Source organism: Schistocerca americana, chromosome X, assembly GCF_021461395.2.
Source record: "Schistocerca americana isolate TAMUIC-IGC-003095 chromosome X, iqSchAmer2.1, whole genome shotgun sequence".
NCBI classification, from domain to species: domain Eukaryota; kingdom Metazoa; phylum Arthropoda; class Insecta; order Orthoptera; family Acrididae; genus Schistocerca; species Schistocerca americana.
The window spans coordinates 933,470,385-933,497,360 of NC_060130.1; the positions used below are offsets into that span (position 1 = coordinate 933,470,385).

A 26,976-nucleotide genomic window follows, 5' to 3' on the forward strand; every position below is an offset into this window, starting at 1 on the left:
GAAATGTATGCTCCCATTTTGTCCCAGGTATGCTTCTTTCTCTTGTCATTTATCAGTCTTTCATGCCACAGTCTTTTCCCCAATCTTCTTTACTTGTGTTTTATCACATTCCTCCTCCTCCTCCTCCCTCTACCGCCCCCCCCCCCCTCTCTCTCTCTCTCTCTCTCTCTCTCTCTCTCTCTCTCTCTCTCTCTCTCTCTCTCTCTCTCCCTCTCCCCCCCCCCCCTCTCCCTGCCCACTCCCCCTCCCATTCTTCCACCTCTTCTCTTAGCTTGTGCTCACCTGGCTGTAATTTGCCTTTATTGTTGGACCTGTGATGTATAAATATAAACTGTGTGTTTTTTTATTCCCCTCCCCCCCCCCCCCCCCACCCTCCATGTTATTTATGTCCCAATAATTTCTAAGTTTTGGGGTCTATATTAGATTTAATTTTGTATTGTGCTTGTTGTAATGAATGTAGTGTAAAATATGCAAATGCCTTGTTAGACATAAGAGAAGAACTATTGGCCATAATCTAATCAGGTTAAAAAATTTCTATTAGAAATAAAAATAAATTTTATTTATCTAAAAATGGGTCTTTCAGTCATGGTGACAATGATCTCAAACTGTTGGCCAATGAGATTTCTCCCATTTCAATGTGGACAATGACATTGCATCTCTTTCTTCCAAAATGACAGTTGCCATATTCACATGCTAAAACTGCGATAACTCAGCATAAGTAGCATTTGCCGGCAATCACAAATCAGAAATTACTCGTCTAATTCCCAAATAGCAATCCCACTAAAAATTCATGTACTGCCTAGAACAACAGATTGCTGTACATTTTACAAGCGAGCTACAAATTCTCTTGTTGGCTAAATGTTTAGTTTCAGCCCATCAATTTCTAAACAGCATGGTCGAAAGGTATGTGGAATGTCAGGGGTTCAAAAGTGTTTTGAGTGTCTTTATGGTATCTTACACAGGTTTTATTTGATGGTCTATAAGGGTAATTATGAGTACCTTGTCACAAGCTGAACAAGCAGAGGAAGAGGGCTGACTTACTCGAATAATCGCAAAAGAAAGGGCTCCAAAACATTGGGGATGCAGAGAGAATGTTGGCCACACTTTTGTTATTGGTGGTTTCCCCCATTCCAAAACAAGCACACATGCACCTTACTGGGATGTTGAGTTCTAAATCAATAGCTGTTGAGAATGGAACTCCAACCTGAGCATTCCACTTTAAACATAAGACCAAATGACAATCAGTGGCAGTGTTGTTCTTCACAAAATTCAATCAAAAATGGTTCAAATGGCTCTGAGCACTATGGGACTCAACTGCTGAGGTCATTAGTCCCCTATAACTTAGAACTAGTTAAACCTAACTAACCTAAGGACATCACAAACATCCATGCCCGAGGCAGGATTCGAACCTGCGACCGTAGCGGTCTTGCGGTTCCAGACTGCAGCACCTTTAACCGCACGGCCACTTCGGCCGGCTCAATCAAACATAGTCTGCCAGTAAAGTCTTTTGAGATCAAAAGGGGATACCATCAGTAGACTATGCCTGGTGGTACCACAAAAAATGCAGACTGGTACTGTAAACCATCAAAAAAACATGAGACAAGCAATCCAGAAATGGAGAAGAAAATTTTGAGCAGCGCTCATCCACACATTACCTGACAAACTGTCACTCTCTTGCTAAAATTTGAATGGAAAATCATCACCCACCCACCCTGTAATCTGGATGTGGCACACAGTGACTACCACCTGAAGGGCAATTCACCTCCAATGATGAAAGGCAAGGTTCCATGCCTTCTCGATGACACAGTGGTGAGCTCGTATGAGGAGGGTATGCAAAAACTGTCACGGCATCTACAACATTGCATCAACCAAAATGAAAATTATGTAGAAAAATAGATAAAGTACAACTTTTCAAACAGGGGTGTCCAACATATGGCCCGCGGACTGCATGAGGCCCAAAGCAGGTATTAAAAGTGGCCAAAGAAGTGAGCATCCATCACACAAATATTCCGTGTATGTAAAGTTATGATAAATCAAATATTTTTGGTATGACCCTCCTGCCACATTATGCTATTCTCTCTCTCTCTCTAGTCTATTTTTTCTAGTGTTATGTCTATGTCCCGTTTATTTCACATTTTATGCGAGTCTTTTGCACTTTTGGGCATTCTGTATTAATGTTGGACCATGCCTCTTTAGGCAGTTTGTAGTTTTAGTGTGTTCCGAAGAAGGCATCATTATCCGTGCCGAAACCTAGATCAACATCCAGTTTCCATTTGCATTTCTATAATGCAATATATTGTCGTAAGATAATTTCTATTCAATATGTTTTGTACGTTTTAACTGTTGAGACAATAAACATACAGCTAGATTTAAGTCAGCATTCAAAGCCCAAATCTTGCCAAGAATAAATAAATATAAAATATAGTCTCCATAGATATCTAAAAATAATAATGTTGGTCTGTTTGAAATTTCTCCCAGACTTGAATTTCCAACACGAAGAGAATGCAAAGACTCATCCCTCAGTTCACCAGTATGCCATACCTTCATACATTGACTCTACTATCTACATTTGAACTTCACATCATTAACATAGAACACACAATCACAGCCATTTTTAGACACCATTCAACACCAAAGTCTAAATGCTTAAATTTTGTTTGTTTATTAGGTATTTCACTTTTTGCATTCATTTATTACTGTCAAGTCTTACAACATTTTACATATTGTGACACGTTAGTCTTTCCCAGTGCATCTGTTGAATATACAGTTCTCAGGTCTGATGTCATATCACATAGTGTAACTCCCACAATATTACCTTGAGGCAACTGCTTGCCACCTTCAGGTAGTTGCTGCTGGCAAATAGCAACTGTAGGAGTTCACTCTGCAGTGCTAGTCAACATTGTCTCTAATCACAAAAATTCATTTCTGTAAACTCTTTGAAACTCATTGTCAGCAAGTTTGAGGATGATATTATGGCCAAGTGCTTACTTCAACATACTCCTTATCCTTTTTTGGAACATTGTTCCAGGAAAAACAGCAATCTCTACAATATTATAACTTATTTCAATACATACAGTCATTATCACTTTCAAGGTATGCAAACTGATTGAGCAATTCATACTGTGTAATAGTGTTAGAGGTGTTAAAACTGTTAAAATATAAAACTGAATGTTAAGTCCAATGGTCTGCTGTGGCTGTATTTATTTAAGTTGATTACAGACACACACAACTTTTAAGTTGCATCTTCTGGTGTATATCCGTACAGAAAATGTTATGAATTAATATTTTGATAATGGAGAAATGAAGTTATCTGAAATCTCAAAGTATTGAGTGAACAAACTTAAGCAGGGAAGAAAATATTATGCATCTAGTTAGGAAACTAGGCGTGGATCACATATGCCCCACAAAGATTGAGCCAATATGTATTTAATAAATAAAATTTGTAATTTCATACCAAAAGAAGATTGGTTACAAATGCTGTGTCATTTGGTATAGGGAGTTGTTACAGAATGTCGCAGAGTAACAGTTGCAGTGGCTAGGCAGAGTTCTCAGCCTCCTTCAATTGACAAAAACCATCATCAATGATGAATGTCCACTCTGAAAAGCTAAAGAATAGAATTGCGAATTAAAAACTGGTACCTGATTAAAAAAACAGTGAAGCAGTAACTAAAATAAAAGAGAGATTGAGACAGTCCCCATGCAACATGGAACAACAACTGGATAACATTTATGAAGGGCATTGTCTGTTGCTTTACAAAGGCCCACAGGAACATATTTTAATGGGTAAAGTGATGACAGTTCATGATTTTAACACAGGTCACTTCCACTCTAAAAGTATGTGTATAGCATCTGAAATTACTAATTCTGAAAATAAAATTAAAACAATCTGGAATGTGATAAAGGGAGAAACAAGGACTGTAAACTACACCAAAGACAAAAATATTGTTTTAACTGTTGACAACTCAGAGATAACTAATAGTGAGGAAATTGCTGAAATCTTTAACCAACATTTTTTAACTGTCCCAACACAGATAGGTTGCCATGGTTCTGTAGATAAAGCTGCCCATATAATGAAAAATAATTTTCCAGAACCTTTCAGTAAAATAAGTGTGCTTCCCATTACTGCCAATGAAATCAAAAAAATCATACAGTCTTTGAAAAATAAACATTCTGCTGGTATCGACGATATTTCAAGCAAGCTGTTGAAGGCTTGCTGTAGTGAAGTGACCAAAGTTTTGTCTCACATCTGCAACACATCCATGCAACAAGGAGTGTTTCCAGATAGAATGAAATACTCTGTTGTCAGGCCCCTGTACAAAGCAGGGGATGTTACAAATGTGTCAAACTATCGCCCTATCTCTCTATTAACAACATTTTCAAAAGTCCTAGAAAAAGCTCTGTACAACAGGATTGTGGCACACCTTGGTGACCTGAACATCATTAACAGTCAGCAGTTTGGTTTTCAAAAGGGAGTTTCAATAGATAACACAATTTTCTCATTCACAAATGATGTTCTAGAGTCTATAAACAGCAAGAGGCTGGCAATTGGTGTCTCATGCGACCTATCAAAGGCGTTCGACTGTGTAGATCACCAGATACTCTTCAAGAAGGCCTGTCATTATGGAATTACAGGACCTGTAGGGAACTGGTTAAAATCGTACCTCGAAAATAGGAAGCAGAAGATTATTCTAGATGTTTCAGATAGTGTATCACAATATACAGTGGACTCTGAGTGGGGAATTGTGCAGCATGGAGTGCCACAGGGATCAGTGCTTGGGCCCTTGCTGTTCCTCATATATGTTAATGACCTGCCTTTATCCATCAATAAGAAGTGTAAATTTACAATGTTCGCTGATGATACGAGCATTGTGGTGGATAATGTGTCAGCTACTGACTTAGAATCCGAGGTCAATGATATCCTTAAAGAAGTTCTGGGTTGGTTTAGTATTAACTCCCTTTCAATAAACCTGAAAAAACCAATTTTATCCAGTTCCAGACAACCCACAAAAACCCAAAAGAAATAGTTATCACACAGAATGATCAGATGATAAAGCAAGTGTACTTATCAAAATTCCTAGGCGTATACGTGGACAGTAGGCTGAACTGGGAACATCACGTTCTACAAACACTAAAACGGCTGACGTCGGCAACATTTGCTTTACGAATTTTGTCACGCTTCAATGACATTACCATCTCAAAGTCAGCTTACTTTGGCTATTTTCATTCAGTCATGTGTTATGGCATCATCTTCTGGGGGAATACACCTGCCGCAAAGAAAATCCTCACAGCACAAAAAAGAGCAATAAGAATCATTTGTGGTGTACCCCCACGAACCTCATGTCGAAATCTTTTTAAACGACTTGAAATACTGACAGCAACATCTCAGTACATATATTCACTGATGTGCTTCATAATAAATAACCCCACTCTGTATGAAACGAATTGCCTACATCATGAACATAACACCAGAAGAAAAGAGGATTTCCACTGTGAGTTAAAGAACTTGACACTTATTCAGAAAGGGGTAAAGTACGCTGGAACGAAAATTTTCAATTCCCTACCCAACAGCATCAAAAGTATAAGGAGTAGTACATCAGTATTTAAACGTAGCTTGAGAAATTATTTACTTGAGACCTCACTTTATTCACTAGAGGAATTCTTTCAGAGAAATAAGTAAAACCCAGATTGGAAAGATGTTTTTAAATTTTTTGACACTGTTTACTGTTAAACTAATGTAATAATGCCCTAATGTAAAAATTCCTGTTTTTCTCATTTCCATTTTTGGGTCACTTTTAAACCCAAAGTGGGGAGTTTTGATTACTGTTCAAGGTTAAAATAGATGCAATAACGCCCTAAATATGAAACTGCTATCTTCACATTTATGTTGACTAGTTTTTAAGCTAATAAGTGACTTTTGTGCACTGTTATTAATACTATAACAATGTCTTTATTCTATGTATTTTATTATGTACATTGACACGTTCCACATCTGAGTGACTTGCTCACATGTACAGATCTATGGAACAAGTATATAAATAAATAAATAAAATAAATAAATTTCTGGCAGCTGTTCCATTTTACATGGGGACTGTCCCAATCTCTTTTTTTATTTTAGTTACTGCTTCACTGTTTTTAATCAAGTATCATTTTTTTATTCCTAATTGTATTTCTTAGCTTTTAGCTTTTCAGGCAGGACATTCATCACTGATGGTGGTTTTTATCAACTGAGGAAGGCTGAGAACTCTGCCTAGCCACAGCAACTGTTACTCTGCGACATTCTGTAACAACTCCCTATACCAAATGACATAGCATTTGTAAGTAACCTTCTTTTGGAATGAAATTACAAATTTTATTTATTAAATACATGCAGGCCCATTCTTTGTGGGGCCTATGTGATCTACATCAAGTTTTCTAACTAAATGTATAATATTTTCTTCACTGTTTAAGTCCTTTCACTCGGTGCTTTACGATATCTGAAGTAACTTCATTTCCCCATTATCAAAATATTAATTTTGTGTAAAGATATACACCAGAAGATGCAACTTTAATGTAGCAAAACCAGTTGTGTGAATCTCTAATTGACTTAAATAAATACAGCTACAGCAGACCATAGGACTTTTCGTTCAGTTTTATACTTTAAAAGTTTTAACATCTGTAAATAGGCATCTGTTGCACTGTATGAATTTGTCAATCAATTATGTATAACTACTTTAGCTCTGCCTGCCCTAGTTTCAAAGTTATCTGTAACACATTTCAATTGTTTATTTTTATTTTTAGATAACTGTTTTCAATCTACTTAGAGATCATCTTCAGATCTTAGTTTCTGTGAAGAGAAATAAAACATAATGCTTCAGTAACAATCAAAACAGACACTAAAATAAAATAGCGTAGTAAAAAAGTGCTGCTTATATACCATCGATGACCATAGGATGGGTTTGTGTGGAGCAGGTCCACCTGCACCACTGCTAAATACAGTTCGGCTGTTGGTAGTTAAATAGCAGAAGCCCCACCCATTGTCTCTGTCATAACGTCATTGGTAGCCAATGGCAATGAGATTTGATTACATTATGCGAAGAACGTGTATTAGGTGTATAATTATGAGGAGTTCAGTCCTTGAGAAAACAACATGGAATATTTTGATTTTATAAAGAATAACATACATTTTAAAAAGTGATAAAATAGAAATGAAACAGTCACTACCCAATGACAGGGCTCATTTAAACGAGGGCTGCCCTCTGCAGGGCCTCCTGGTAAACATAACCATAGCAGAGACAGGCAGTTGGATGCCATCAGCTTTGTAACCAAGGAGGCAATTCCATCATTAGTCAAACACGTTATGAAATCACACTGGAAATAAGGACCCCAGCTAATAACCATGGAAACAATGGGCAAGTACAGTCATCTGCCAACATCTGCAGCTTGTGTAATATATTTCTGTAATGCATATTTTCCATCAATTAGCTGCTGGATATGTCATTACGTTCACCCAGATATAATTGTTTCTTGTTTAAATGGACGAGTCACAGCTTACAATGAAAATGCAGACCTAAAGCATGGATTTCAACACACATCCACTTTGTACCAGTGGAAGATACTTGTATATACTAAGCCTGCACTAGATTCAAGATTGAAATAAGTTTTAGTTGCAAAGAGCAATAAAATTAATGACAGTGAAGGGGTGGTACAGTAAGAGCTATCCTGTATGACCATTTGGTAAATATTTATATATGTACATATAATTTGCAGTCTGTTATAGTGTTTTGTTTGCATGGAGATAACATTTGTCATTTAAATGGTCACATTGCTGTTTACAAATATAATAATACAGTCTTACATAATGGATAATGAAATATATGTTAACTTTTATGAAAGCACAAAATACACGCATACATCAAGAATCCAAATGATTTTAGAACATAGTTAAGTCTTAGCCACAAAGAATTATTAATAACAGTGATGAAGTGGTATAGTGAAAACGGTTCTGCAGAACTGTTAGGTATGTGTTTAGGTTATTACTTGTAATATGAAAGATTGAACCTGCAAGCAAGCAAGCAAACAAACAAACAAGAAAACACTGTCCGAACAGGCTTTCTAGGCCCAACAGTACCACCCGGCTGCCGTGTCATCCTCAGCTCTTGGGCATCACCAGATGCATGTGGTCAGCTCACCGCTGTCCTGGTCGTCATCAGTCGCAGGCTTTCAAGTTAAAATGAAATGGTGGCCCTCAACTACGTACCCTCCGACTCAGAGTTGAAATATTGAAAGTTTTGGCTGGTTTCATTGTCTAGAGGCTGGGCTACGTAGTTGCCGCATCACAAGCCAAATACTGCTGAGTCTACAGTATACAATATGAATATACACAAGAATCGAATGGTCGAAGGTTCTTATCACTCAGCAATTGCGAATTTTGAACGTAACATAAACATTTATACATGAAAGATTGCAATTAAATAAATTCTGCAGGTACTATTTTAATGACTTTAAATGATGAGTACGATAGCAGAAGTACCTTTAAGAATGCCCTTTATTACTATAAAACACTTATTGGTGTCGATGGTCCAGCCATTAAATAAAAGACAAGTTGAATAACAGGGAAACAATAGATTCCTATTTCACCTAATTAGTTATAAACAACAACATAGCCCACATGATATTCACTCTAAACACATACTACAACTTCACTGCAGAAGCCACGGAAATCTCACAAGTGCACAAGTCGGCACTACGAAATATTTCTATCTCCCGTGACCATGTGCAAACTGCTCCACTCTTCAAGGCTTTCCCGCAACCATGCGTCCGTCAAGCCGTACTGTCCAAAACTCTCCTGTGTCCTCTTCCGTACTGACCAGAACTCCTCTGTCCTCTCTCAAAATAATGCTCCTCACCCACCTCCATACAGTCTCTCCATGCGTCCTTTTTGGAACAATCGCTGTGATTGGCTAGAGCACTCCCGCCCTGACTCCAAGCCAATGCACACTCACAAACATAATGAAACCCATTCAAAATACTGGATTTACATTTAAATAATGTGAAACTAAATAAATATTCCTATATCTGGACCATAAACACACACTAATACACGTTATTAAATACATGAACAAATTAAATAAACATATATCAAAGGAATAGAACAGAAGTAAGCCTGAAGCTTAATGTCTCTGTGCTTTCTTTGACCTCCAATAACTCATGTACTATTCAAGTTACATGCCTGAAATTTATACCAATTTAGGTTTACACTAACAGTTTTCTAAAGACACATCAATCAATAAATCGGATGAACTGTTTAGATTTTGGAAATTCTTTGCTGGGTGTTACTTGTATCATTTATCATTAGATACTAAACTTTAAACTAATAAAGACATTGAAAATCTGATTACACCATCAGAATCATCATGCAAATAATGGTAATGTACATGTTTCTTTTTGAGGTATCATGATTCATTGGCTACTATTAATTTCTATACGAACTGTGAAATGTCTGCCATGATGGTTTCACAAAGTCCACCATCTTTGGCACTCTCGGCATACAAGTCACTTTCACCGGCACAGCATCACCAAGGAATTCCCAGCCACGTAGTCAGCCTGGACGCCGGCTAACATTCAGCACCACGTGGCCACCGACGAGCCACGGCCCACCGGGAGAACCCAGCGCCGCCACGTTAACTCCCAACATAGAATATTTTCAGGGCGCCACAACTCGCCCGTTACCTCACACAGTTTTCGTGACCAGTACAGTACTATACTTACACACTATACAGAGTGTTACAAAAAGGTACAGCCAAACTTTCAGGAAACATTTCTCACACACAAAGAAAGAAAATATGTTATGTGGACATGTGTTCGGAAATGCTTACTTTCCATTTTAGAGCTCATTTTATTACTTCTCTTCAAATCACATTAATCATGGAATGGAAACACACAGCAACAGAATGTACCAGCGTGACTTCAAACACTTTGTTACAGGAAATGTTCAAAATGTCCTCTGTTAGAGAGGATACGTGCATCCACCCTCCGTCTCATGGAATCCCTGATGCGCTGATGCAGCCCTGGAGAATGGCGTATTGTATCACAGCCGTCCACAATACGAGCACAAAGAGTCTCCACATTTGGTACCGGGGTTGTGTAGCCAAGAGCTTTCAAACGCCCCAATAAATGAAAGTCAAGAGGGTTGAGGTTAGGAGAGCGTGGAGGCCATGGAATTGGTCCGCCTCTACCAATCCATTAGTCACCGAATCTGTTGTTGAGAAGCGTACGAACACTTCGACTGAAATGTGCAGGAGCTCCATCGTGCATGAACCACATGTTGTGTTGTACTTGTAAAGGCACATGTTCTAGCAGCACAGGTAGAGTATCCCGTATGAAATCATGATAGCGTGCTCCATTGAGCATAGGTGGAAGAACATGGCGCCCAATCAAGACATCACCAACAATGCCTGCCCAAATGTTAACAGAAAATCTGTGTTGATGACGTGATTGCACAATTTCGTGCGGATTCTCGTCAGCCCACACATGTTGATTGTGAAGATTTACAATTTGATCACGTTGGAATGAAGCCTCATCCGCAAAGAGAACATTTGCACTGAAATGAGGATTGACACATTGTTGGATGAACCATTCGCAGAAGTGTACCCGTGGAGGCCAATCAGCTGCTGATAGTGCCTGCACACGCTGTACATGGTACGGAAACAACTGGTTCTCCCGTAGCATTCTCCATACAGTGACGTGGTCAACATTACCTTGTACAGCAGCAACTTCTCTGACGCTCACATTAGGGTTATCGTCAATAGCACGAAGAATTGCCTCATCCATTGCAGGTGTCCTTGTCGTTCTAGGTCTTCCCCAGTCGCGAGTCATAGGCTGGAATGTTCTGTGCTCCCTAAGACGCCGATCAATTGCTTCGAACGTCTCCCTGTCGGGACACCTTCGTTCTGGAAATCTGTCGCGATACAAACATACCGCGTCACAGCTATTGCCCGTGCTAATCCATACATCAAATGGGCATCTGCCAACTCCGCATTTGTAAACATTTCACTGACTGCAAAACCACGTTCATGATGAACACTAACCTGTTGATGCTACATACTGATGTGCTTGATGCTAGTACTGTAGAGCAATGAGTCGCATGTCAACACAAGCACCGAAGTCAACATTACCTTCCTTCAATTGGGCCAACTGGCGGTGAACCGAGGAAGTACAGTACATATTGACGAAACTAAAATGAGCGCTATCATGGAAATTAAGTGTTTCCGGACACATGTCCACATAACATATTTTCTTTATTTGTGTGTGAGGAATGTTTCCTGAAAGTTTGGCCGTACCTTTTCGTAACACCCTGTATAAAATGTATGGCAACTACATGTATCTTACACTGGTGCAAAGTGGCTGTACATCTTTTAATCCATGCTTTAGGTGTCAGTTTTCCTTGTAAGCAGTGACTAGGCCATCTAAACAAAGAACAATCGTATTTTGGCAAACATAATGGCATAGCAAGTAGCTAATTTATGTAAAATATGCATTACACAAATGTATTACACTAGCTGCAGATTGTTACATACATCTGTTAGCACATGACGGTACTTATTAATCCCACGTTGTTTCCATGGTTACTAGCTGGCATTCTTCTTGCCAGTGGGAAATCATAACCTGTTTTACTAATGCTGGAACATATATCGTCTCCTTGGTTACCAAGTTAGCATCCTACCAACTGTTTTTGCAACATTTACTTTACCAGAAGGCCCTGCTCATTTAAATGAGCCCTGTTCACTGGGTAGTGACTGTTTTTCTATTTTGTTGCTTTTCATAATGTGTGTTATTCTTTATAACTTGAAAATATCTGCTGCTGTTTTCTTAAGGACTGAAACACTCTTAACTACACCCCTAATAGGTGTGGGGCAAATAAAAGTGGCACAGAGAACGGAGTTCCAGTAAACAAAGAAACACAGCAAAGGAACAGAAATACAGTACTAACCTGACTATAGCAGATGTTGAAAGTGACCACCATTCATCTCTTTGCACTTTTGAGATCTGGTCAGTAAGCTGCTAAAGTGGATCAAAGCTGGACTGCTAGAATTGTTCAATCTCATCTGAAATATTCTGCTGTAGTTCTTGACGACCATGAGGGTTGTTGTGATACAACTTACACTTGAGGGCTCCCCCAACAAATTAATCACACACTGGCAGATCAGGTGGCCAGCTGTGGCCATGACCAGACAGACCTCTACTAACAACTCTGTCAGGTGTAAAGGTGTGCAAATGTGCTCCCAGGTTTGGCCAGCTGTATGGGCAGGTGCTCCATCCTGTTGGAAGTAACTGTAGTCACAGGGTGTGGTTATATGCACATATGCACATTCATGTCCAATTGTATCCACTCATCCACGTCACTTATTTGCTCCACCCTGTACATGTTCATCGCACAATGTGATCAAGTCTAATGGCCATCGGCTACCAATGATGTTATTTCAGAGACAATGGGCGGGGCTTCCACTATTTAGCTACCCCCTGCCAAGCTGTATTTAGCAGTGTTCTCTATGGGCCTGCTCCACACCTACTGTTCCTACAGTCATCAATGTTATGTAAGCAGCCCTTTTTTACTACATTATTTTATTTTAGCGTCCATTTTGATTATGTTTTATTTCTCTTCACAGAATGTAAGATCTGAAGATAATATTTTTAGAACACTGAAGATGGTCATCTAAAAATAAAAACAACCAAATTAATTACGATCATGACTTTGTGTATTTAAATAATTTACAATAGTCCTTTTCCAAGGACTGGGACCTCGAGCAAGTAGACAGCGATACAGGACTGAGCAAGGTGCCTCCCATAGTCACAAATTATTTTGAAGAGGACTATTAAGAGAAAGCACTACAGTCAGCAGTCTTAAAAACACAACACATTTGCACTGTGCGCTTGTGTAGCAGAAACAGTACCAATGTTTCTTCAGAGTTTCTTTTATCCTTATCCAAATATTCATTTTACAATTGTGGTGAAAAAAAGATAGGAAATGGACGTTTAGGAAGTAGGGAAAGACCCCAGAAAGCTGGGGCATGGAATGTACTGCAAGCCACCTCACACTTACTTATATTTGCAAGACAAGTTGTCACTATCTGACACCTGGCATATTCCACACCCTCAATCAGGGGCTGTTCAGAGGAACGCATTAACAATTGAGTTCAGTCCAGGGAAACCGAGTCCCTCACTATCACTGCCTTCTTGCCATGTTCTGTCATAATTTAAGAATAGGAAGAATCTTCGACATACAAAACATTAGTGTCTTTCAACCACCTGCAAAAGTGAGGAAATTGCTAGGGATTCCAGAAATTAGGAGCATAAGAAATTTTGTGTCAATGCAGAATGTCATATGTAACTAAAATGTGTCACACAGTGCAGGTCTTTTGCAACAAATACTACAGTCATGCACGTGTGGGCTAACTGGATAAATCTGGAGCAGCATAACAGTGTCTTAACACAGAATACATTGTTCTCTATGAAAAGACAAAAATTACATCCTCAAATGATCTTTTTACTTTCTTTGCAAGTTGACACATATCAACTTCTCAGGTTTCCAACTAGGTGAGTTCATCTTCAAACTGGGAGTTGACATAAGTGACAGTTGTCAAAATGTATAAGTACAGCATCCAAATCAAGACACACAATCTCTGAAAGTTTCTGTATGGTGGTCTCAAGTGCTTCATGTGCCTGCAATGCAATTTTATAAACCGCTCTATATAATGCCTCTTCACAGCTCTATAGACTGCTATCATTTTCACCCACAGCCATTTGCAGCTCACATTTGAAAGCTGTCAAAAGCACTGCCAGGTGTCAGATTTCCTCAGGTTGCCTCAACTGTAGGAGTACGTGTTAAAACTTCATGCTTGATGTGGCATTTTTTCAGTCATCTCAGTGCGGTATCTCTTGAACTGTATGTCTTGCAGTAATATGTTTGTGTAGGTACATTCAGTGGCATATATGGATAGTGTCACCAAAATATGTTGCAAATAGAATTGGTGGCACAGAAGTAATAAATCTTTTCATGAATCTCATTGTTTATGGCGTAATATCTCCTGAAATATCATAGGTAGGTGGTTCTTACCCCCACAACAGTTGTCCCCTGGCAGTAAGGGATAAATGTACCAAGTTTGGTTGAAATCGGTCCAGCGGTTTAGGAGGAGATAGAAGCGGAGAACACACACACACACACACACACACACACACACACACACACACACATTTTTATAATACATATGGATATCCTCAGTTTCATAATTCTGAGACACGTTTTTGTAGGATACGATTAATATTCTCACACATGGTAACCCTATCATTACACATTTGGGATTCCAGCTAGGTACAGCCTGGAACCCTGCACCTGTTGCCACTAGAGCCCAATGAGGAAAATGAGAATAGCACATCAGAGTGGAGGACTCAAATAGCTACCAATTTTTGGTTCAGCTCCTATCTACAGTGAAGCCTGGCAGCAATGCCTAAAATATCACACATGGGTGGAAGGCCACATCTCTTTTCTCAATAGGAAGCTTTGGGCATGCTACTGTCACCTGTTAGGACAGTAGTCTGTCACACACACGTAACTTCTGGACAAGGCCTTCATAAGATCACCACAATGTGGACACCAGCAGTAATGAGCAGCAACAACTTAAAGATATCTCACAGTTGCTTCAAAGAAATATCATGGACCCACATAACATAATCTAGCAGCAGAATCAACAACCATATATTTTTAAAACATTTACTGCAAGTCTAAATGTTCATCTCTGTCATACAATTCTGTTATTGAGATTTCCCAGGTGATACAACTTTTATTTTTTAGTTTCCAATTCCAACATACTCATTATACACACACTATGATGGGTTCATTGTAACCTATGTATTTATGACCTACATTTGCTGTCTGTCAATACATTGTCCACTGATGATTGAGCACAAACCTGTAAATCCGTTGTTCATCTTACAAGGCAAGTGCCCTAGCTCAAACAACTAAAACCAAATAATTATTTTAAAATATCATTTACCTGTAAAATTTTACAATCTGAGGTTAATGAATTTACAGAATAAAGAAACATGAGTCACAGAGAAACAAACGTGTGTAACAAACAATTATGATCAGCAGGACCACAAAAATCATAAATGAGGTATTATTGGTATAATGATAAGTATTTGCTTGAAACAGTGTACGTTGACACATGAAGTATTTGTGGAGTCCTATTTCCTTATTTAAAAAAAATTAAAAATAAATCTGTGTTGTATGTTCTTCACTTATTCGTCACTGAAGTGTAAATGTGGAGTGTTACTGATGTGACTGCAGTGAACTTTAGTATTTAAGTATTGCAGTTCAGATACACTGAAAATGATGTAGCATGTCCATGATACCCTCGTCTACTATGCATACTGTTTCACACTGTTGTGTTTTAACACTTCATTTAAACTCTACATTTGCACTCTGATGACGAATAAGGGAGGAACATACAACAACACAGCAGCTTCTGGGTATGTGAGTATTGCATGTGTCAACATATTGTTTCAAGTAAATGTTTAACTTTCTATCAAATAATACCTCTAATGGCCTTGCTGGTAAGAAATGGTATTTTACACATTGCAGTTTCTTCAGCGATTTGGGCTTTTGTACTCTTTACATTCATTAACTTTTGAATATTTATTGTATACAAATTTGGAGTTTTATAGATAAATGACTGAGGGGTCGTACATTGGACATTCCTGTAAAATCTTTTTATTGAGATTTAGCCAATTGAGCTGGGGTATTTCTGTTGTTAATTACTTTTCACTTCTCATGAGCATAATTAAATCACTGTTTTGCTCATAAAAAGACTGTTCCATTTCTTCTTCTTCATAACAACACTCAATGTTGCTACTTTTCACTGCAACATCAGCAACTCCTTAATCTTTTTGAAAGTGTGTTTCCATGCCATGTTAGCAATCTAATTCCTCATTACGCTGGTTCTGCAAAACACATTCTAGAATAACATAATAATGATATGCTCTACTGATTTTAAGCGCTCAAATTATTCTTGCACAGACACTATTTTCTACTTTACCTACTTAAGACAATTTCATACCAGAACTGCAAACCTTTTACATACAATATAAATGCTAATCAAAGACTCAACACACTTCTTTATGTAGAAAATTTTATTTTTTCATGGAGATGATAGATAACAGAGCAATGAGACATACCTTGAGAAAAGGAGGAACTATTGCTTTTAATTTATCTTCACTGACTGCAGAGAATGCTACTTTCAACATCTTCCTTCTGTTATTGATAAAGGAACTGATAGGTTTCAATTCTTCTTCAGAGGATGAACAGCTCTCATCAGCATTATCTGTTGACTCTTCATCCTGGAACAATACAGCTGATTGTATTATAATTGTTCCTGAAGGTACTACAAAATCATTATTAATATATGGCAATGGCAATTTAATTTACTAATTAATCTGTAGATCTATTTTCATTATACATAATCAGAAACAGGAAATCTGCAAATGTGACCCAAGGTAGGCAATATAAAATGGCTGTAGAAGCTATTACCAAGCAGTATATATTCCTCTCACTTAACACAAAACGCACTTCTTTATAATCATAATTCCAACTTGATACAACCAAAAATAAGCTTCAAATATGTACTGCCAAGTAACACAGGAAAGCAACTGTCAAACAAATTTGTTTTTAACAGCACAGTATGTATCATTAGCTGCATCCAAAGCTGTTACATCCTCTTTTTGGATGAAGCTGTGATACAGTGCATTCAGGAAACCAAGAATATGGATGGGAGAGGTTTGTTTTGTTTTGTTTTGGAGCACAAAAACAACTAAGGTCACACCGCCCACATTAGAACATGAAGACAAAAAAGGAATTAAAAGTGAGTACACATTAAGCCCAATCAATGGAAGGAATGACAGCTAAAAACAAGGATTTCCTCTTGGAGAAAGACCCACAAAATATGCTGTAGACACACGGGAGGTCGCGAGCTCAAGATTAAATGATCTTCACTATATTGCTACAACAGACAAAAATAAAATGCAGTCTACAGCCCACATGTTGTTCGCTAAAACAGCCGATAACTCAGACAGCAAACATACATTACAACGTAAGTGGTTTTTTTTTTTAAAAAAAAAAAAAAAAAGGGCATTCATTGAGGTAATGATGAAATGTCACAGGTTGAGCACAATGAGCACAAAGTGGTGGTGGATCACCATTTAACAAAAGGCGATGACTGAAACAACAGTGCCCAATACACCAAAGTGACATCACCTGATAACAGACAGCAAAACTGAGACCATGGGAAGAAATGGAAGAACTAGCGGGCCAAGGTAAGAGGACTGCACCCTCAGCAGCAGCGATAGCAGCTTCATTTCCCATTAGTCAACATGAACAGGAACCACACAAACATAACAGTGGCTCCCTCAAGAGTGAGCAAGTGCAAGCTACACAGAGGCTCTGAAGAGCACTGAGAGAATCGAAGCAGATGACATAACTTAAAAGCTTGTGTTGCCATATGCACTGCGTGGCCTCATACAGGGTGAAGAGCTATGCCATAAATACTGAGCAGCATTCCAGAAGCCGATGCCAAAGGTCTGTGCCAATAACGAAGGCACTCCCGACACCACGGTCAGTCCGAGAGCCATCAATGTATACAAATGTATTATTGCTAAGTTCTGTGTGAAGGTTGAGAAACTTACAGCGCGATAGACTAAATCTGGACTAGTGTCCTTACAAAAGGACTGAAGTCCAAGGTGAACATGGACCACTGCATGAAGCCAAGGTGGTAAAGGGTTCACACCCATTGGGAAAGTGGCAGGTAGTGTGAAGTTAAGCTGCCAGAGCAGTACCTGAAAGTGAACTCCAGGAGGTAGCAGAGAAGAGGAATGGGAGTCCAGGCACAGAAAACAAATGGCATGCATATCTGTTGAGGAGAAAATCACAGCAGTCCGACAGCGGTATTTCAGCAGCTTCTACATACAGACTCTCAACTGGGCTAGTGTAAAAGGCACCAGTGGCAAAACAGATGCCACGATGGTGGAAAGTATTGCGATAACATACGAGGGATGGACATGCAGATGCATAAACAAAACACTCATAGTCTAGTTTCAAATGGATAAGGACCGGTACAAATGGAGGAGGGAGGTATGTGGTCTAATCTGCTCCCCTGGAAGTACGGCTGAGGACATGTAGGCCATTGAGGGACTTTGTACAGCAGGCGGCCAGGTAAGACATGTGGGAGGACCAAGAAAGTTTCCTATTCAGCATGAGCCCCAGGAATTTCATAGTTTCAGCGAGTGAAAGAGCAACAGGCCCAAGATGTAAAGATGGTGGAAGAAACCCATTGCACTACCAGAAATTCTTATAAATGGTTTTGTCAGTAGAAAAGTGAAAGCCATTGTCAATGCTCCATGAGTAAAGACAATCGAAACATCATCACTGTAGATGCCACTCCAGGGGACAACTTCGTGGAGAACTGCAATAGATCACAAAATTGTCAACAAAAAGGGAGCCGGAGATACCCGATGGGAGACAGACTATTATAGGGTTAATGGCTATAGCAAAGCAGACGATGCTCAGGACAGAGCCCTGAGGCACTATTTTCCCGGATAAAGGCATCTCACAAGGTGGGACCCACACTTACCTTGAAAACTGTGTCTTTTAAAAATTCCTGAAGGAGATAGAGCAGGCAGCCATGGAAGCCCCATGTGTACAGAGTATGGAGGATACCAGTCCTGTAGCAGGCGCGGAAAATTGTTCCTGACATGGGTTGACAAAGTGATGAGATGGTCAACTGTAGAATGGCATGTCTAAATCCGCATTGTGCAATGGTTAGTAGATTGCAAGACTCGAGCCCAATACCAGCCAGGCATGAATCATACATTCAATTACCCTGCATAAGCAGCTGGTGAGAGAAATGGAGTGGTAAATAGAAGGAAAGTGTTAGTCCTTACCAGGATTAGATACTGGTGTGACAATGGCTTCAAGCCAGCATGTGGAAAACACATCATGCACCCAGATGTGACTGTATGTAGAAAGGAGAAATTGCTTGCCTGCAAGAGCAAGGCACTGCAACATCCGAGTGGAAACATTGTCCGGCCCTGGGGCAAAAGATTGGGATGATGTAAGAGCATGATCTAGCTCTCACATAGTAAAGGCAGTATTGTAGCATTCATGATTCTGAGAGGATGGGTATCACCTTAGACTCCTCCACTCACTTCTGATGGAGGAAGGCATGGTGACAGTGGGTGTAGCTCAAAATCTCTGCAAAATAGCAGTCCAAGGTGTTGGAGATAGCAATAGGGTTCAAAATGACATCATCCACTATGGTCAGGCCAGAAATTGGGGAATGAACCTTGGTCCAGAGAGCCATCAGTGTTTGGCCCACATGGCCAAAGAGGGAGTGGAACTGTTAAACGAACTAGTAAATGAACTCCAACTAGCTTTTTTGCTATCCTAAAGAATGCGATGACACTGGAAATGCAACTGTTTATAATGAACACAGTTCACCATTGTAAAATGACGATTAAAAATGCTGGGAGCATGTCTCCATGCATGAATTGCGTCACAGTACCACAAGACAGGAACATGGTGTGGTAAAGGTGAAGTGCAAAGAAGGGAACGTTCTGCGAGTAACGGTAATGTTTGTAAGGTATTCTACCTTGGCTTCACAACTGGCAAAATGATCATCAAAGTTCACCAAAGAGGAGCAAAGTCTCCAGTTGGCCTTAGATAGCTGCCAATTGGGCTTGCACGTTGGAGTGATGGGAGTCAGCAAACGAACAGCACTTGGGAAATGGTTGCTCAAGTGCATGTCAGAGAGAAAAGGTCACTTGAGATGATGGGCAAACTGGGCAGTGCAGAACGAGAGATCCAAATGGTAATAGGTGTGTGTGGAGTCTGAAAGTAATGTGGGTGCTCCAGCATTAATGCAAATGAGGTTGAGCTGATTGAGGTCACCCAAGAGATTCTGAGAGAGCCCCAAAGGGGACAGTGCACATTAAACTTTCCAAGCAGCAAAAATGGGTGAGGGAGTTTCCCAGTAAGCTTAAGAAAGTCTGTCCTGGTGACACCGGGTGATGGAGGGATGTAGACAGGATAAAGATAAAAGCTGAAGTGAGGAAGGAAAATGCTGACTGCAACAGCTTGCAGCCGGGTGTTCAGTGAGATGGTTTGATTATGATCATCATCCCAGATGAGCACACCATGACTCCCTCATGGGATGGAATGCCGTCCTCACGGAGAAGATCAAAGTAGACCAGAAAGAAATGCGAGAGGTCAACGTGGTCGTGAGCATGAAATTTTGTTTCCTGGGCACAGAAAACAAGTGGACACTGCCATTTCAAGAGCAGCTGTAATTCCTCGTTGCTGGATCTAACACTATTGATTGCAAAATCATCTGCTACACATGTAGCAGGTCAGAATTGACAGAAAGAATACTCTCATGAAGGCCTTTTACATCCCTCCAGCCAACAATGTGCCAGAAATTTGCTAGCTTGTTGCACAGCTGGAGGAGAAGGACACAGAGAAGCTACCATGACACTGGGTGATTTCACAATCACGGTGCTGAATTTGAGGTTGCAAGTCTGCATGGCCATGTCCTTTGTGGCTGGTTGGTTTAAAGAGGGGGGAGGGACCATACTGCTGGGTAACCAACTTGGACACGGAAAGTATGGAGCGACAGGAAGTTTTGGATAAAAACTGAGAGCGGGCCTGAGAGACCCGACTCATACAATGTGGCAAGGATATGAAGTTGCCACATTGTGTCATATGCTTTACATAGGTAAAAAAGGTAGGCAACCAGATGTTAGCATCTGGAAAAGGCTGTTCAGATGGCAGACTGGAGGAGCTCAAGATTATCAGTGGTAGAGCAACACTGGCGGAAGCCAGCCTGACATGGAGCCAGTAGGCCATGTGACTCCAGGAGCCAAGCCAACTGCCGACACACCATACGTTCCAGCAGCTTACGAAGAAAGTTCGTGAGGCTGATGGGCTGGTACCTATCGACATCAAGTGGGTTTTGACTGGGTTAGAGCACTGGAATGATAGTGCTCTCCCGCCTTTGTGATGGAAAGACGCCACTGCACCAGATCCGGTTGAAGACGATGAGAAGATGTCACTTGTAGTCAGATGAGAGATGTTTAATCATCTGACTGTGGATCCAATCCGGCGCAGGAGTTGGGCCGGGGCAATGTGCAAGGGTGTTGAGGAGTTCCCACTCTGTAAATGGGGCGTTATAGGGTTCACTGTGGCGTGTAGAAAACAAGAGGATTTTCCCTTCCATTACAGGTCATCCACAGAGTATGTATACTTTCATAGAGAGGGTGTTTATCTTAGTAATGTGGATCATTACCTCTCAATAATGTGAATCATTACCTGCTTATATATATATATATATATATATATATATATTTACAATGGTAAATATTTCTGTGTGTCCTTATTTTTATTTAGGTATACTGTCAAAGCAGCTGAAGAAATCTACTGATTAAGTTTTCAGCTTTTCATATTTTCTGTAATGTGAACATATCTCCTGTTGTTCCAGTAACATCCATTTTATGACCTTTATTTAGTCAGTGGGCAACTTTGTCATTTTGCTCCACTCTTCCAAATGGGTTTCTTGTACTGTCTGCATGTGGTGGTGCTATTGCTGATGCGTTTAGTCTTTAATGTGCTCTGTAAACTAGGTGTTGAAATTTTCACCTGTTTGTCCTGGGTAGAACATGGAGCACTCCTGGCATGTTATTCTGTACATTTCAGAGTCTGAATATGGATCATTATTATACCTTATGCTATGTATTAGTTTTTGTTGTAGTTCATTAGTTAGAGAGAAGCCAATTTTTACTTTGTGGTTTTTGACATGGTGTTCTTTTTTATGTATATTGTAATTCTTGCTATTGACACAAACTGTAAGTGTTGCTTATATCTTTTTATAATTTTGAAACGTTCTTTTCACCTGAAATTTTTCTGTAGTCATGAAATTTTTACAACAGGTGCTGAATAACAATTCCTTGACAAACTGGTCACATATTACAGAATAATTTAAACAGCAACTTATGGTGTTATATAATGTCATTCCTACAAAAATAACCAACTAGACTGAATAGAATAGTAGACACAGTATCTATGAAAACCCAAGATAAATTTGCAAGACAATGAAACTGAAATATACGGCAGTTATGAGGTTTATGTCCCCGGCTGAGGGCCTCCCTTGGTATTTGTCAGGATTATGTGAATATTGGGTCCATGAGGTACAGAAATACATGGACTACAAGATATTAACCATCTCCACTTTATTTCTATAAATACATTTATAATAACATGCTCACTACGCCGTCCTGTCATAACTGTGTCTGAAGTCCTACCATGAACAAATTTGGATGTCAAGACTCCATTGTGAGCCAAAAAAGACAAATTCTGCATCAAAACCACATGCATTGGAAACAGTTCTGCCTGTGCAGGTGGCCAGCAAGACAATTCAACACAACATGACTACCATGTGCATGGAAGCGCTCTGCGGCCAGCATTTACTGCACCACAGTTCGTCACCATTCCACAATAATGCCAACTCGCATTCTTAACCACACGTGTGGCTGTGTCCAATCCTGTGACAATTACATCACACCCCTCAAAGAAGATGAGCTACCACATGTGATTAGTTTAAAAGAGGACAGGAGGAGGAGGGAAGGGGGGGGGGGGGGGGGAAGAGACCAAACTGCGAGGTCATCGGTCCCTTGTTGCCAGTAAAATAATTACACAACGGAAAGAAGAAAAGAAAGGAGAGGTACAGCATAATAACAGAAGAAATGAAGAATCAGAAGAACGATAGGAGGACAACCAACATTACTATGGACAAAACAGGAAAAGAAAACCACAGAGAGAAGCAAGAAACAGGTAAAAGGGGTAAAAACAAGAGAGCAGATGACAATGGCTGGCCAACCACAAGAATAAAAAGTAAAAGCCAGCCACTCTGCGACACATTAAAAAAAAAAACACCCTAAAAGCATTAGAGTGGAGAACACAGAGGGACAAAGGACAGGCGCTAACACTTACACAGAATGATAAAACCCACCATCACATATAAAACGTAAAACTAAATTAGCCGATAAGGTGTCATCAGCTAAAATTAATGCCAATGAGTCTGGTAATTGAAGAGTCCATCGCAGGGCAACCAAAGAAGGACAGCTCACCATGATATGGGCCACTGCCAGCCGGGCGCCACACCAACACTGAGGTGGGTCATCACAGCACAGGAGGTAGTTGTGTGTCACCCAAGTGTGGCCAATGCGGAGCCGGCAGAGAACCACAGAGTCCCTGCAAGAGGCCCTCATGGAGGACTGCCACACATTTGTAGTCTCCTTAATGGCATGCAGTTTGTTGTGCATGCTGAGGTTATGCCAATTCATCTCCCAAAGCCACAAAACCTTGTGGTGTAGTACTGAAAGTAGGTCAGTTTCAGAGAAGTTGATCCCCATATGCGGTTTCCAAGTAGCCTGTTTGGCCAGCCTGTCAGCAAGTTTGTTGCCTGGGATTCCGATGTGACCTGGGGTCCAGACAAACATCATTGAACAACCAGACCATTCCAGGGCATAGATGGACTCCTGGATGATCGCTACCAAAGGATGACGAGGGTAGCACTGGTCGATAGCTTGTAGGTTGCTCAAGGGGTCAGTAAACAGAAGAAATGACTCCCCAGGGCATGAACGGATGTGCTCAGGAGCACAAGATATAGCCACCAGCTCATCAGTGAAAACACTGCATCCATAGGGCAAGATGTCCTCCATGGGCATATGTGAAGCCGACGTGACCATCAGCCATCGAGCCGTTGGTGTAAACCACTTCATGACCTCGGGGCATGTTAAGAATTGAGAGGAAGTGGCAGCGGAGAGCTGCGGAGTTAGCCGAGTCCTTAGGGCCATGTGAAAGATCCAGGCAAAGCCGCGGCCTGGGTGTACGCCATGGAGGTCTACGTGAATGGACCTCAAGTATAGGTGGTAAAGGCAAGGACTCCAGTTCAGAAAGAAGGGATAGGACACAAACTGCAATTGGAAGCCCTGATCTGGGACACTGATGTGGGAGATGAACTGCTGTGGGTGGGAAAAGCAGACGGCCATTTGGATGTGCAGGAGAACTATGAATGTATGCAGTCAGCAGTTGTGCATGCCTAACCTGTAATGGAGGGACTCCGGCCTCCACAAAAACACTGGTCACTGGACTCGTCCTAAGAGCTCCTGTCGCTAGGCAAACACCATAGTGGTGCACTGGATTGAGTAAACGCAATGCTGAGGGCGCCACCAAACCATAAACCAGACTTCCATAGTCAAGGTAGTATTGAACAAGGGCTCTGTAGAGCTGCAGCTATGTGGAGTGATCTGCACCCCAATTGGTGTTGCTCAGGCAGTGGAGGGCACTGAGGTACTGCCAGCACTTCTGCTTAAGCTGACGAAGGTGAGGAAACCAAGTCAACTGGGCATTGAAAACCAGTCCTAAGAATCAATATGTCTCCACTACAGTGAGTGGATCATCATTAAGGTAAATTTCTGGTCCTGGATGAACGGTATGACACTAACAGATGTGCATAAGACGTAACTTGGCAGCCGAAAACTGGAAACCGTTGGCTACAGCCCATGAATGCGCCTTGTGGATGACTCCCTGTAGGTGCCACTAAGCAACACCTGTAATGGAGAAGCAGTATGAAATGCGTACAGAGAGGGTGAGACGGATGGCCCTACAGCTGCAATTAGACCATTAAAGTCCACTAAAAATAGAGACACACTCAATACAGAGCCCTGCAAGACCCCATTCTCCTGGATATGGGGAGAACTATGGGGGGCACCAACTTGGACACGGAAAGTATGAAGCGACAGGAAATTATGGATAAAAATCAGGAGCGGGCTTTGGAGACCCCACTTGCATAATGTGGCAAGGATATGAGGTCGCCATGTGGTGCCATACACTTTTAATAAATCAAAGAAGACGGCAACCAGGTGTTGGGATCTGGAAAAGGCTGTTTGGATGGCAGACTTGAGAAACACAAGATTATCAGTGTCAGAGCGACCCTGGCGGAAGACGCCCTGGCACGGAGCCAGTAGGTCACGTGTCTCCAGGACCCGACCCAACCCAACTGCCAACACACCATACATTCTAACAGCTTACAAATAACATTGGTAAGGCTGATGAGCTGATAGCTATTCACATCAAGTCGGTTTTGACTGGGTCTGAGCACCGAAATGATGGTGTCGCCCACCATTGTGATGGAAAGAGGCCATCGCACCAGATCGGGTTGAAGATGATGAGATGTTGCTTGTAGTCAGATGAGAGATGTTTAATCATCTGATTGTGGATCCCATCTGACCCAGGAGCCATGTCGTGGCAATGTGCAAGGGCACTGAGGAGCTCCCACTCCGTAAATGGGGCGTTATAGGATTCACTGTGGCGTGTAGTGAACGAGAGGACTTTCCCTTCCAGCTCCTGTTTGAGAGTGCGAAAAGCTGGGGGGTAATTCTCCGATGCAGAGGCTCCAGCTCAGTGCTCAGCAAAGTGCTCGGCAATCCTGTTTGCCTCGATAGATAACACGACATTTATGGTAACACCTGGAACAGCTGTTGGGGTCTGGTACCCGAAACACGTTTGATCTGTGCCCAGACTAGGGAAGGTGACGTGTTGCACACAATGGTCGAGACGTATCTCTCCCAACACTTCTGCTTCCGTCATTTGATAAGTTGGTGAATGCGGGCACAGAGCCGTTTAAAGGCTGTGAGGTGCTCCAGGGAATGGTGCTGCTTATGCCGCTGTAGAGCTCACCGACACTCCTTAATTGCTTCAGTGACTTCCGACGACTATCAATGAACTGCCTTACACCAGGGGCACCCTAAAGAGCGAGGGATCGCGTTTTCTGCCCCAGAAACAACTGTTGTAGTCACCTGCTCAACCATCACATTGGTGTTACGGTGGATAGATGGAAGAAGTCCTGGGCTACAAATTGATAAATCAAAAGCCGATTAACTACCATGAGCCACACTGAAATGTGTGGGAGCCCCAGTATTTAAGAGGCAGAGGTTGAACTGAGATAGTAAAGTTTCGACATATTTGCCTCTGACAGTAAGCACGGTGCCACCCCGTAATGGGTTATGGGCGTTAAAATCTCCCAAAAGTAGGAAAGGTTTAGGGAGTTGATCAATCAGTGCAGTTAATACATTCAGGGATACTACACCATCTGGAGGAAGATCTACATTGCAGACAGTTATTTCCTGCTTCGTCCTTATTCTGACAGCCACAGCTTCAAGAGGGGTTTGAAGGGGCACATGTTCACTACAGACTGAGTTCCGGACATAAACACAAACTCCACCTCACACACTATTATAGTCATGAAGGTCCCCGTAGTATCCCTTATAGCTGAGGAGGGCAGGGGTCCGCATTGCTGGGAACCAGGTTTCCTGGAATGCAATGCATAAACCAGCTGTGAAGCTTATCAGATGCCATAGCTCAGCCAGGTGGTGGAAACACCCGCAGCAATTCCACTGGAGGATGACGTCATCGTGAGACTGGGAAGGCATTGAACATTCAATAAGGAGTTTACACCTCAGGGACACCCACTGCCACCGACTTTTTGCCCAAACAGTCTATATCCATTTTGTCTGAGGGTTAGGCGAGACCTAGGTCCTTGTGGACGCCAGAATCTCCACCTCAACCACAGATGCAGAGCTTTGAGGTAGCGGTGGTGTGGGTGCCACCGCAATTCCCTTGGTCTTGGTGACCTTGTTTTTGGATTTCTCCCTGTGACCGCTGCTTTTGGGCTCTATTGCCACTAGCAGGTGTCATCTTTCCCACTAGCACAAACCTGGGAAGGGAGTGACCCAAGGGACCCCTTCATAGCAAGAGCAGCTGAAGAAGTTGTACGCTTCTCCAGCTTAGAAGTGGGGACGGATGTCACCCATGGTTTGAGGGGGGGTGGGGGGGGGGGT

The 26,976-nt window shown here is 41.2% G+C and overlaps 1 protein-coding gene across 1 annotated transcript in view; it reads right to left on the minus strand.

Annotated features, from left to right (window-relative positions):
* LOC124556617 (caspase activity and apoptosis inhibitor 1-like) overlaps nt 1–26,976 on the minus strand; it is a 211,202-nt gene that overhangs the window by 101,991 nt on the left and 82,235 nt on the right. The window contains exon 3 of the mRNA XM_047130584.1: nt 16,210–16,371. Coding sequence (XP_046986540.1) covers nt 16,210–16,371 — 162 coding nt within the window. The remainder of the gene's footprint in view (nt 1–16,209; nt 16,372–26,976) is intronic.